Consider the following 14034-nt stretch of genomic DNA (forward strand, 5'->3'; position numbering starts at 1 on the left):
GGAGAGAAAAGAGAACATTAGCAGCTAAATGCTCTGTCCTGAAAATGGACTTCTTCAGGGCTGACCTCATGAATCACCCAGTGCTCCCTGGATAAAGAATGTGGAAGAAAACAGCCAAACAAACAAGCAAACAAACAAAGGCAGAATGAAAGCTTGAGGCAAAAGGATTCTTTTTTTTTTTTTTTTCCTCCAAAATGATTAAGCATGATTGCTCTGACATTTGAAATATAGGTCACTTTAAGATAAGAAAAAAGGTCTCTACTGTTTTCTTCTGGAGATTTTCCTTTTTCTTCTGTTTTTTTTTTTTTTTTTTTTAAGTTACTGCCTTGAAATCTTTAGAGTACTAAGACTGATTACGTCACAGGAAATCTATCTACCTTTACATAGGAAAGAATAAGGTATGTATTTGTTGCCTTCTTACCACCACTGTTTGGTGTATAGAAGGGAAGGGAGTGCCTTTCAAATTCTGTGCAAATGAGGGAAACTTTGTGAGCGCCAACCTAATTTCAAGACCCAAGTATGTGTAATTTTTCCAGGATGTAGAAAAGATGCAATGCTGATGAATGCTCTCCTTTGACCTCAGTGCAAGGACAGATTGAAAAGAGATGACAATGTATCTGCAAAGCTGACAGTTTCCACAAGAACCAGATGTGATACATGCTTCAGTAGCTGCCTGGAGTAATTAGGGAGTCTCCATCAACTAGGTAACAAAACTGAAAAGTAGGGAACTAACCATTTAGCCTAATATGAACCTGATAACAAGTGACTGCAGAAGCCCAATTTTCCCTTCATTGTTTCAGGAGTAACAAATGCTCTGGTTACCTTGATCATAGCATTAAATTTACAAAAGGGTTTGAAAGCACAGGAAAAGAGACTAGGTAATATTTTTCCTCTCTTGGACATCCTGGGGAATTACGTTTCTGACTACTGTTCCTACTAATGGCTGCAGAAACCATATGAGTAAATCTTTATAGTATAGTGGAGAAATCATATGATTCCATTTAAATGTTACCTGGTTAATAATACTGTAGCTTTGAAATCCAACCTGCATTTTAAATAGGGAAGCTCAGATAAGAAATAGCAGGAATAAAAACAGAGTACTGGAACAACTATGAAAGGTATAAAATTCTGGAAATCTCTTTTGAAATTTGAGGAAATTTTTACTGTTATTGTTACATATTTTAAAATGTTAATTTCTGGAACAAAACAAACATTTTCACAATTTAGTATGATTAAAAATGTTTGCACATGAACTGTGAATCTATTATGTACAACCGGCTATTCCTTTTAAATATACAAAAAAGTTATCATGTGAGGAAATTTCAATTCAATCTTTTACTGATTTCACCTGGATTTGCTTTGAGAATGACAAAATTTGCATTTGAGGGGAATAGGAAAATATGTTTGATGTTAAAGGCTCCGGATGATATTCTATAATTAATTAATACCTCTAAAGCTATTCCATTTATTTTCTAATTTTGAAAGGAAGCATGGAAATTGTATAATAGTGTTAAAGGGTTATAAAGGCTCTGGGCAAAGATAGTGATATTATCAACGAGCAACTCTATAACTTTGAAGTTTACATATGCATATGCACATTTATATACACATATATGTGTGTGTGTGTGTGTATATGGATGTATATTTGTAAAATTTGATTCACACAATATACTTGTTGGGAAGATAGCTAAATGTTATGATCCACATTTTACACATGGGGAAATGAGAAACTGAATGACAGAAATAAGATCTTATAGTAATAGTAGAACTGGGACTCAAACACAGGTCTTCTGAAGTTTTCTAATGACTATTCCATTGTACCAGATGGCCTCTCAGACCAAAGCAGAGTTAATAGCTAGTTTAAATACAGTCAGTTTCAGCACAATTACGTTTTTAAACTTTCTGTGATTCAATAATCCTGTTAACTTAGGGCAACAAAACTCCTGAATGTTAAAAAGAAAAAATTACAAAAACAAATTCCTCAGGTCATCTGAGCATGGTGGTGTACTCCTTATAATCACTGTTACTGGGGGAGGCTAAGCCTGATGGATCATGTCACTTTAAGATTTCTAATCTTCAGGAGATCTAAAGCCAATTGGGTGTTTGCATCAAATATTATATCTACATGCTGAACTCCTAAGAGTAGAGTGCTCAAAAGCTGCCTGAATAGAGAACTGGTTCAAATTTGAAACAGAGAAGTCAAAACTTCCTTGTGAATTAGCAGTATAATTGGGAATCTGAGCAGCAGTGAATTTTCATCCTAAGATAAAAAGGTCCATTTTCAAAAACAAAAACAAAAGCAGAAAACAAACAAAAGATAAAAATAAAAATAAAAATAACTTCAAGTCAAAAGAGCCAGGTTTGGGAGATTAGGAGATAATTTACCATGACGATTGATTAAAAGATTTGCCTTCCAGGGGAAAAAAAAAATTAATTAAATAAAGCACTCTATCTCTGTATTTTAATTCCAGAAATATAACAAAGCTTTGTAGAAGTTCTGCTACCCTAAAATGCCAGTTTGAAATCATGATTTGGAAGTAGCCAGACAACATCTCACATAGAGTGGAATCTAAAAATTAGCCTTAGATAAGAAATGCCAAATAAAAATTAGCCAGCAAGGGTCATGCATGGATGCATAGTTCTTGTGGACAGACACATTAGAGCATAGAGGAATAAACCATGCCAAGGAGCAAATTAGAATGTGCAAAGACTGTCAGCTTTTTAAAAGAATGCTATTTGCTCTGCAGTTTTAAAATCAGACCAAATTAACCTTCCTGCTCACATGACCTCCAGGGTGTGCAAAACAACAACATATTTATAGCCCTAAGTGATGAAAAAGGCAAAGAGAGCTCCAAAGAGAGTAAGAGAAGGTGAATGGAAGTACAACCTTCCAATCAGTAAATGTTTTCCAGCACAAACATTTATAAAGTGCGATCCCAAACTGGTACTGCCAGATGTTAAGTCTCAAATAAAACCAATCCAAGATTTTTGTGTAGATTTTGCCAAAGAAAGAACAAGTTATTTAAAAAGAAAGAAAGGAAGAAAGGAAAGAAGGGAGGAAGAAAAAGGAAGGAAGGGAGAGCCAGAAACAGAGAAAGAGAAGAGAAGGCAAGGGAAGACAAGGCAAGGGAAGGGAAGGCAAGGGAAGGGAAGGCAAAGGAAGGGAAGGCAAGGGAAGAGAAGCAAGGGAAGAATTGGGAAAAGCTAATGGGATAAGATCATGTTAACTTACCCTGGCATCTGTGACCTTGAATTCCCTTAGGATATACTGTGGCATATTGTACTCAGCCATTGGGTCTACCACAAAGTATTGATACCTTGCTGAACGTTCTGCAGGCCAATACTGGTGACATTTTTCCTAAAAGAGAGAGGATCCCAGGTAAAATATACTAACTAGTCACTGAAGAGTATTTGTATAATCCTATCTCTTTAAAGTAAATTCAGAGTTTATAGACACGGGTAAGGTACAGCAAGGAAAACAAATTACTTCCATTTGCTCAGAAGGACAACTTATTGGGCTAGAGAACAACTCATTAACATTAATTAAAACAAATGTAATGTTTTAAAGACAGCGGGATGAATCTCTTGACAATGTTGGGAAAAACAAGGTTCCTCCAGTGCTCAGTTCCAGTACCACCTTCAACATGAGGAATCTGCTTATCAGTCTATTCCCATGGAATAGAAACTCCTTGAGGGCAGAAACGGTTTCATTTTTTATGTTTTTATGCCCTGAACCTAACAAAATGACTTGTCAAATGATTGTTGGATTGTACTGAACAGCTCCAAGAAGATCAATTTGATTTTATAGTTCTGACCAAATGTAGTCTTAAAGGAAAAAAGGAATAAGTATTTATACAGCACCTATGATGTGCCAGGTGCTTTGAGCTTTGCAAACATTGTTTCATTTGATCTTTGCAACAAACCTGGCAGGTAGAAACTATTATTATCCACATTTTACAGTTGCAAAAATTGAGGCAAACAGAGATTAAATAACTTTGATAGAGTCAGATACTAGTTAAGTGTCTGAGCATGGATTTTAACTCAGATTTTGGGTCATCCTGACTCCATGCCCAGTGCTCTATCATCCAACAAGCTGTCATAAAATGTTAGAGCTCTAAGAACTCATCTAATTCTAATATCTCATCTGACAGAAGTTAAGTATAGATAGTTATACATTTTCATTGGAACCTCTAAGATCTCTATGAAGTAAGTACTATAGGCATATAGCACTGAGCAGAAATGGGTTATGAACCCAGTTCTATATATCTTCAATTTCTAAGTTATATTAACTCTTTAGTTGGAGAAATCCAGGGAGATTGTGGCTGGCTCAGGTTTAAACAGAGAGTTTGGTAGTCAGTCAGAATGTCAATAAACATTTATTAAGCACCTACTATGTACCATGTACTGGGTATTGAAAGGCAAAGATGATCTCTACCTTCTGGTAGCTCACAATCTAATAGGGGAGACGACATGCAAACAGCTGTGTATGAATAAGGTATAGAGAGAAGAAATTAGAAATAATTGGCAGAAAGAAAGTAACAGAAAGTGGGATTTTAGTTGGGGATTATTAGAGTCCAAGGATATCAGGAGGTGGAATAAAAAGAGAGACCATTTCAGGAATGGATGAAAGCTCAAGAAAATACTCAGAGTCTTGTTTGGGTAGAGTTTGGTTTGCACTGCTTAGTGTGCCTTTCACTACTGGATTTTTGCATAAAGTAGACCAGTGGTGATGATCTAGTATAAACATTTTTTTTTTTTTTTAACAAATGACAAAAGTAAAATTTGGAGAGAGGAGCATGTTTTTCCTAGGGCTACATGACAAGTAAATAGCAAAGCAAAAGTTCAATTCTTAATGTTTTTTATTTCACTTCTAATGCTTATTCCTACTCTACAACATTGTGCCCCAAAGACAATAGGTGAACAGAGTGGAAAAAAAACCAGGAAAGCAATCCAGTCAGTCAGACTTTTGTTGGGATTTTACTTTGTTGCCTTAAGGTAGTATTCTTAGGAAGAAAAACAAGTTCAGATATAATGCACTTACTCTGCCCATTTCTCGGAGTTTGGTGAGCATCACAACAATTGTAGAGTTGTGTTCCCATAGCATCCTCCAGAAATCTTCAGTTGTCTCTGCCAAGGGTCCCTGTGTTGCTATATAAGCTTTTTGTTGCCTGCATTAAAAAAAAAAAAGAATGATAAAAGATGATTAAAGCATAAGAAAATATGTAAAGGCTCACTTTTTTTTTGAATGTAAACATTACTCTGAAACCTGCTTATAATAAAAAAGAAAGACATATTAATAGCAAACACATTAAATTCCTATTAAAATTGTTTAATCAAACAATAGCTGTTTTAATTTTTAGTACTTTGCAAAGAAAATTGCTTTGTTAATATTATGATGTATGTCTTTATCATTATTATTTAAATTTTAATGCAACTCTAATAGCTCAATTTTGTGTGTCATACAAAGCACTTAAGAAACACTTAGTTGTGCTGTGTCGTGTCTAGAAATGACTGTCATACAATCTATTAAGTTTATGAATTATAGTACCAAACGGCTTCTTTATTAATCCCTTTTACAAGCTTCAGCAAAGAGGCAGTGGGAGGCTAGAAGAGAAAATCCATGGTTGCATTCTTAACTTTAGTAAGTCAAGGAAAAAACTGGTCTTTAGAAAGGGGATGCTGACCTCAGCAGAAATAATGTGGGGCTGTTACTTCTTTAAATTTATCACAGCTCTGAAACTAGGGCACATGCAAATGTCAAAAGCTTCAATGCATCAGGAGAGTAACTGTAAGTACCTGTATCCATCAATAAAGCTGGCATTGATATAATCAGATCCTTCTACCCCTCGGATTGGCTGCAGGCATACCCTTGTGGATTCATATGGCATAATATTAACAAGGCGATTTTTGAATTTATTACATGGAAGATTGGCACTGATGAATCTCGAAGTGTGAGCTTTAGAACTTGCTAGACGCTGTTGAAGAGAGAACAAGAAAAATGTGACTAAAACAATTTTAGCATGTGGTTTGATTGTCATGAACCCAAGCTTCATTTTGGAACAATTAAGACTTCTTTCTACTTTAGATTACCTATCAATACAGTCCACATTACATTTCACTTTTATAGAGATTATGAATCTCTAAAATCTGATGAATTTTTAAAATTATGTTGATTCTTAATCTCTGAGTTCTCAAGTTAAAGATATGTTACCCCCCCATGATCATTTTATTGTCTGGATGAGTAAATTATAGTAGGTAGAAGCAGAGAAAATTTCTAACAAGTCACACACAACTCTCAAAAGAATATACTAAATTAAAACTTAAATTCTTTTTTTTTTTGCACATTTTATTTCCTATTTGAGAAAAGATGTTTCTAAATACAACTCAAAGGTAATATAAAACAGTTATCCGGGCTCATTGTCATGAACAATACCATACCTTAAATTCCAGTTCCATTCCTGTGACATTCTCTCCTGTCTCTATTTGTGTCAGCTTCTGAATATATGCATACAAGTTTCTAGCTGGCACTTCGGTATTTCCACATGTCACTGCTTCTAACAGTGCATCATGGATAAAGATGTATTGGTCCTCTGTTTGAACCATGTAATTCCTCTGGGCTCTCATTAAAGTTACGTGACCATAAATGTCTACAGTTTTTTCATGCTTTATTCTTTCTAACATGGCATCTATCACGATGAAACAGCCAGTCCTGCCAACTCCCGCACTATAAGAGAAGGGAAGACAAAAAAACAAACAAATTTCTTAAATAAAAAACTAAAAAGGTAATAGATAAATGGTAATTTATACATAAAAATATTCTGAATTATCTTTTATACCCATACTCAATTATCTGTTTAAAAATCTCTCAACTTTTTTGTGATCTTAATTGACCAAGGTCAAAAGCAGTCAGAGTAAAATACCACGCACTTGGCCTTTTTTTAGAGTGTTATGCAGATATGATGTATGGCATTGTTATCTATAATATCTATATATCTATATATATATATAGGTGGTATAGCTGACTAAGACATACACAATATTTTGTATAGACCTCTAAATGGCCTCAGTATTAAATTCAAATTCTGATAGACTGCTCTGAGGTCAAATAATTTAGAATATATCAAAATTAGTTAACCAAATGTATTTGATAAGTCCATGTTCCACATGTAATTACCACATCAGATATCAACTTTTAGTACAATACCAAAAAAAATTCAAGTAGCCTTCAATGTCACATGGCTGAAAAGCATTAAAAGAACACTTCTTATTGGAGTATCTCTTTTATTAAATAAGCCACACAGTGTAGTAAACACTTAGTAAGTTCCTGCTAGGCAAAAAAAAAAAAATTCTTCTCTCAAGAAACTTAAATTTTAGTATATTCACTTGTCCCATTAAAAGGCCCGTAGTGAATTAGTTGAGAATTTGGTCACCCGAAAACCTGAACATTATTTATTATTTGACTATGCATTCTTTTGGTTGAAGCATGTCTTAAGCCCCTATCCCATGTAGGATGTGCTAATTTTCCTTTAAAATATAATAAAACTATTCCTAAATTGTACAGACTCAAGATTTAGGCTATTAACATGGCTTCCTAATCATCTGAGCACCAAAAACCCACAAGAAGTTACAGATGGTCCCTGATGCTTGACCTGTAGATAGCCATGGCAATATAAAGTCAGTTAAGTTGAAATGTTGTCCCCTCTGAATATACTTACTAATAATCTGTACAATGTATAAATAAATACCCTTTTATTAACTATTAGATATATCACGAGCATCATTTTATTCCAATCTTGAACCTAAACTACCAGAAGACTCGTCTGACTAAGGTATTTCCCTCAAGTGTCTTGAGGGCTAATTGTGGTGGGAAGGGGAATTTGAATTCTCAATACTCATGCCAGCAGATCCAAAGCTCTGAAAGACTCTAGCAAGCTAAGTAACAGGTCACAATGAGCAGACCAAGGACCAGACTAGAGAAGATTATTACCAAAAGATGACCAGTGATGAATTTTAAACTATTAAACCATATCCTAAGGTGTGGGTATGCAGCAGTGTGTACTGAAGTTGCCCACATTGATGAAATCCCAGAATTTTTGGAAATACAGAAATGCATTGTGTAGTTGTACTTCTTTATCCCTTGTCCAAAAGACCGTTTAAAACATACCAATTTACTAGAAATTGATAACTTAATTCCATCATGGCAACCAAAGTTTTCATAAAAGCATCTAGAAATAAACCTCAGGGACCATATCCCAGCATGTCCCTAATACCAGATTAAAATGTAATTGGAGAATATTTAACAAAATAAATAAAATACCATAAAACATGGATAATATTGCATTTTGAAAGTAAATCAATATGCAGCCCACAGGAATTTTTATATATTGATCAATAGCCCTATTTTCTAACTGAGTTTGATGCCATTGGTACAGGGAACCAGGAATTATTTAGTAACTCAGTACTCTTTCTGGAATATAGATATCATAGAAAATTTCAAAAAAAGAAAAAGAAGCCATCTAAAACAAGATGGAAATCATGACATTAACATGTTTCTGCCCTAAAAGGTCATAAAGAAAAATTACCTATAAGCTTGGGACTAATACAAGAATCAATGAAAAGAAAAATCAAATGGGAGAGAAGATGAGCATAAAGAAAAATGTGTCAGTCCAAGGAAACCTGTAATAGCAGTTCTTTGTCTAATCTAGTCTTCTGTCATATCCAGACAATGGATTTGCTGCTGAAAGTTACCTGACATTAATTGTTCTTATACTCCAGGCATTGGTCTGGTTACTGAAGGAATAGATATAATCATATGGCTGGAACAGGAAAATGAAACTCGATAATGCCTTTTGTCCATCCATGAAACTTCGACTAGCTGATTGTAATTTGAGCAAGTCATTTATCATCTCCTATGCTTCTCTGTTTTAAAAAAAAAAGGTGATGGAGGTTGAGAGTCTTAATTAAGGGTTACTATCTGTTTCAGAATGGAAGCAGCTGGGTGGCTCCATGGATAAAGCACTGGGTCTGGAGTCAGGAAGACTTAGGTCATGAAGAATTGGACACAAATGAATAACAAGTATTTCAGAAAGCCAGAGATAGCAGGCAGGATGAATTTTCGAATGCTAGATTTGACGCTGAAACTAAAAATTAGAGATTTTTTTGTCCTTTTTTTCTGGGAGGGGGAAGATGTCTTTCATTAACTTTACTTCTTAATAATAAATAAAACCAGGTAAAGTAAAAATGAAAGACAATAAGACTGTGACAATATACACAACACTACATGTTCACAAAACTTCCCACCTCTATATTTTAAAAAAGGACAAGCATTTCATCACCTGATTTTGAGGGAACAACACTGCTTAATACAGCAATTAATCTGAATTTGGCTGCCTTTTGGTATATTATTTATATTATTATAGTCACTTTGTATTCTTCTACTTGTTTTGCATCAATTATGCAAGTCTTCCCAAGTTTTTCTGCATACTTTATATTCTCCATTCCTTAAAGCATGATGTTATTATTTTTTTTTATTAATTTTATAATTATAATTTTTGACAGTACATATGCATGGGTAATTTTTTACAACATTGTCCCTTACAATCACTTCTGTTCCAAATTTTCCCCTTCTTCCCTCCACCCCCTCCCCTAGATGACAGGCAGTCCCATACAAGTTAAATGTGCTATAGTATAGCATAATGTTATTATTTATCACAATTCAGTCATCTCTCAATTAATGATCACCCACTTCATTTCTAGTTTTTTGCTTAGTAAGAAAAGTCTGTGAAGACTATGTTAATTTAAACATTTTTATTTTTTATATATACACCAACTTTGTGCTCAGGAAAAGAAATTCAAAACAGAAGAGTCTTTTCTCAGGAAGCCATGCCTTTATGACAAAGGAGAAAAAAAGAAAGTGAGTTTGTTTAGAAAGCTTAATATTAGTCAAAAGGAAGAAAGGGAGAGAAATAATCTCTTATACAGTGCCTACTATGTGCCAAGTACTGCTTTGTTCCCTATTGATACTTTGCCATCTTTGCAAAGAGTGAAATACATTTTCTCATCGCTTATTGGGGTTAAGCTTGGTCATACTTATACAATTGTTTCTTTTCTCATTCTACTTAGACTGTTATGGTCAATGTATATATGGTTTTCTTATTTCTTATTACATTACTCCACATTTATTCATATAATTCTTTCCACGTTTCTCTAGCATGCATTGGGGCTGAGCATATATCCTAGCTCCAGAGATTCACATTTTCTCTTACTTGTCATATACCCACTTAAGGATTTTCTTACAATTGATTTAAATTCTTCCCAAATAGTAACATTAAAAAAGGATAGATAATTATTTCATGAGTTTTTCAAATAAATCATCGAAAATATATTTTAAAACCTTTTCCATTAACTCAATGCCATAAGGAGATCTTTTCTGGCAAAAACCCAGATTGGGAAGTCCTCAATATTGTATCTTTGTTATATATAAATTAAAGACAAAGAGATTTTTTGTAATGACATTGGCATTTATGCTTTACTATAATTTACTATAATTACACAGAAGTGATAAAAGTCACTATTATTTGTTAAGGAATTGGACTTTGAACATTTAAGATCTTTGCAAATTGTTAAAGCACTTTTTGTCTGAAAATCTTCAAGTTCTCAGAACAGCCCATATTTCATTGCACTCCTTAATTTCTTTTCCCCCACCCATCACTATTTAAGTATTGTGCTGCCTCTCAGAATGAAGGATTAAAGTTCTAAACCAAATGCATTTTTCTCTGATCTTAAAGAACTAAGCTCCACATATGGATGATAATGAAAGAACCCTATTTGTGTTGTTTGTTTTTCATCATTTCAGCAGCCTTCAAACTTCAGCCATGATAAGAACAGAGCAACTGATAAACCATCCATATTTTATCTATTTTCTGTTGCAGAGGTTGCCAGGCCCTGAGAAAGATTTTCTAAATATCTTCTACAAAAAGGGAGTGCATAACCCTTCTGCTTGAGGCTCAGTCCAGCATGGTTCAATTCATTTATTACATAACAAAGTGCCCAGGCAAAGGAGAAGAAGGAAAGCATTTTCAAATTAAGTTCAGCAAGGAGGTTGTTCCCATTATTCCCTGAAGCAAAAATCAACTTTTAAAGTTACCTTCCATGGAGGACAGTGATTCAGCTAATAAGAATCAGACCACTAATGAACTTTCCATTGGTTATGACTTCTTTGGCTCATCTGTATCAGACCAAATTACTGCCAAACTTTATGGTTAAAAAAAATCCAATTTCAGTTAGTGATAGACATTCCAGTGTTTACAAGCTGAAAGCCTATGCAAGTCATTAAACAAGCACGCCTACTAGGAAATTGTTATTACTTCAATATTATCATTCATCCAGTTACAACATTTGTTTTCAATTTCTAAAAACATGATTGAGTCGGTCCCATGAGTTGAAATATGCTTAATATCCCGTGATGCGATACAGCAATAATGTGCAAAAAGGAAAATTAAGAGACATGAGGGGGCTATTTTGTGCTAAAATCATCCCGCGGATGTGTTTAAAGGTTGGGTTTTCTGATTAATTTGTTGCTGTTTTAATGCTGACCCTTTATTGATATTTCAATGATCTGGCATAGAAAGACAATGTAATTGCTGGATTTCACAGATCATTTCATTGGAAGCAAAGATAGTAAAATATGGACCAAAAAAATCATTGAGGACATTTTGGACATACATCAGAGGATAATTTGATTGGATATTGCAGTCTCAGTTATAACAAGATTGGCATTTATGAACTGCAAGTATATAAAACTGAATGAGATAAGGAAAAAACTATAAAAATGGCTGGATTTTTATGAGAGAAGTTTATATGATTAATCAGGTGACAATCTCAATGAAGCAGTAAAATGACTCTGTTCAGGGAGTCATTTTGACAATATATACTTTCCATCATCTTATGAGAATGAAATACAAAAATATATGAGAGTTACTGGACATTTGTAGAAAGCCTTGGACATTAAATGAAACTTCTATTGAGGTTTAGAGTCACAAAAGAACTTCAAGCATTTTTGACGTATTCAGGTTGGATTTTTCTCCATTATGACAGATTACAGTCCTTTCAAACACTGGTAAATAATTATTGGATTGTACTGGCCCAAACTATTCATTAAATGATAACCCAGTGTCTAATCTTATGGAACTCTCCAAACTTAATCTAGTTCCACAGATAACTGACATAAATTCCATCCCTGAAACTTCTCAAAGTCTTTCCAGTTTGGAAGGACTTAGAATTTGTGTTCAGCTAGAACAATTTTGGAGAATCTAGGGTTTGGAGAACTCCAAGTCTCGAGAACACATAAAGTCAAATCAACAAGCATTTATTCAATGTACACTTTATTCAAGCTACTATGATAAACACTAGGGATATAAAGAAAGAGGAAAAAACAGTGCCTTCTCTCAAAGAGCTCATTATTTAATAGGAGAAGGCAACATGGAAATCACAAAACAAGAAATACACATTATAAATTGGAGATAATCTCAGAAGGAAGGCACTAAGATTAATGAGGACTGGGAAAGGCTCCTTATAGAAGGTGAGATTTTAGCTTAGACGTGGTATGGATGATGAAATTGTCTGGAGTAAAGAGAGTTCCTAGTTTAAGAAATAGTAAGGAAGATAGTGTCAGTAGATTGTAGAATACACATAGCATATAGTTTAAGGGGAAGAAGTTTGAAAAGGTAGGCTGGAGTCAGGTTCTGAACGACTTTAAAAGCCAAACAAAGAATTTTATATTTGATCCTGAAAGTAAAAGGGAACACTAGAATTTACTGAATGAAGTGGAGGGGCTTACATGGTCAGACTTGTGCTCTGGGAACATTATTAGAACAACTAAGAGGAGGATAGATTGGAATGAGGCAAGCCTTAAGACAGGCAGATCATTCAACAAGTCCAGGAAAGAACTGGTAATGACTGCTGGCAGTGTCAAAGGAGAGAATGGGTATAAAGCAGAGATATTTACAAAAGTAGAAACAATAAGTTTAAGTAACAGAATGCAGCAGAATTGAGGCTTTCATGGGGGTACACAAGTGGTGTCATGGGAAATGCTTAAACACTTCCTTGGCAAACACATATCTGCATGCAGTTTGGATTACTAGTTGGTGGCTATGAAATCAAAAGCTAACAACCTCTTGGACATGAATATGGTGATTTTAACAGCTATTGCCTATAAATATCCACTACAGCAGAAATAACAGGTTTAGGTAAGCAAATATACTTGACTATTTAAAAAAGAGGAGCTAGGAGCTTAAGGCACTTTTGTTCTGAGGGCAAAAATGCCTCTCAAAATGTTGAGTTCTCATTCCCTTCTGGGAAAAGATTCTCTGATTCTAGAATTACAAAAGTATACTCTAAAAATAAGTCAAAACCCCAAATTTAGTATGGACATGTGATAGTGAATCATTCTTTTATTTTTCAGGTTTCAACAAAAGAAAAGTAATATTTCTCCCATCCCCAATTTTCCATCAGACCTTTGTCCCAAAGTGAAGTAGGCAATGATATTTAATCAGATTGTATAAGAACTAAGGAGAAGTTTTTTTACACCAGTCACATTCAACTGAGATTATCTTCTTTTTCTAAAGCCACTTTGAGCCGTATACTCCAAGATCCTGGAAATTCCTTTTGTATTTTGCTTGTTCTATTAGGCTTTTGAGATGAACCTTGAGATGAATGGGCAGGAGGAAGTTTTCCAGAGCTTAGCCTTTTACAGATTTCAGGGAACTGTGATCCATATACATATCATCTATTTTCCTCACCTGAGAAATGGGGAAGGAATAAAGAAGGCAAGAGCACCATAATGGCAAATGAAGACTGGTGGTTATAAAGAGAGACTGAGAAAGATGCTTGAGCAAGTGTTTTGAATATAGCCTAAAACTTTAAGTGTTGAGTTGGCTTGAGCTCACTAGTTCCTACTTATTAAAACTATTGAAAAGGAGTATGGTTAGAATGGATTGGAGTTCAAAACTTCAAAAAGATGAATTGTCTAAATAT

General features: G+C 34.4%; 1 protein-coding gene across 1 annotated transcript in view; it reads right to left on the reverse strand.

The window, feature by feature from the left end:
- PTPRD (protein tyrosine phosphatase receptor type D) overlaps positions 1–14034 on the reverse strand; it is a 2806204-nt gene that overhangs the window by 15480 nt on the left and 2776690 nt on the right. Inside the window, 4 exon segments of the mRNA XM_074282898.1 lie at positions 3233–3358; positions 5042–5168; positions 5797–5975; positions 6439–6724. Coding sequence (XP_074138999.1) covers positions 3233–3358; positions 5042–5168; positions 5797–5975; positions 6439–6724 — 718 coding nt within the window.

The sequence above is a fragment of the Sminthopsis crassicaudata genome, chromosome 1, assembly GCF_048593235.1.
Source record: "Sminthopsis crassicaudata isolate SCR6 chromosome 1, ASM4859323v1, whole genome shotgun sequence".
Taxonomy (NCBI): domain Eukaryota; kingdom Metazoa; phylum Chordata; class Mammalia; order Dasyuromorphia; family Dasyuridae; genus Sminthopsis; species Sminthopsis crassicaudata.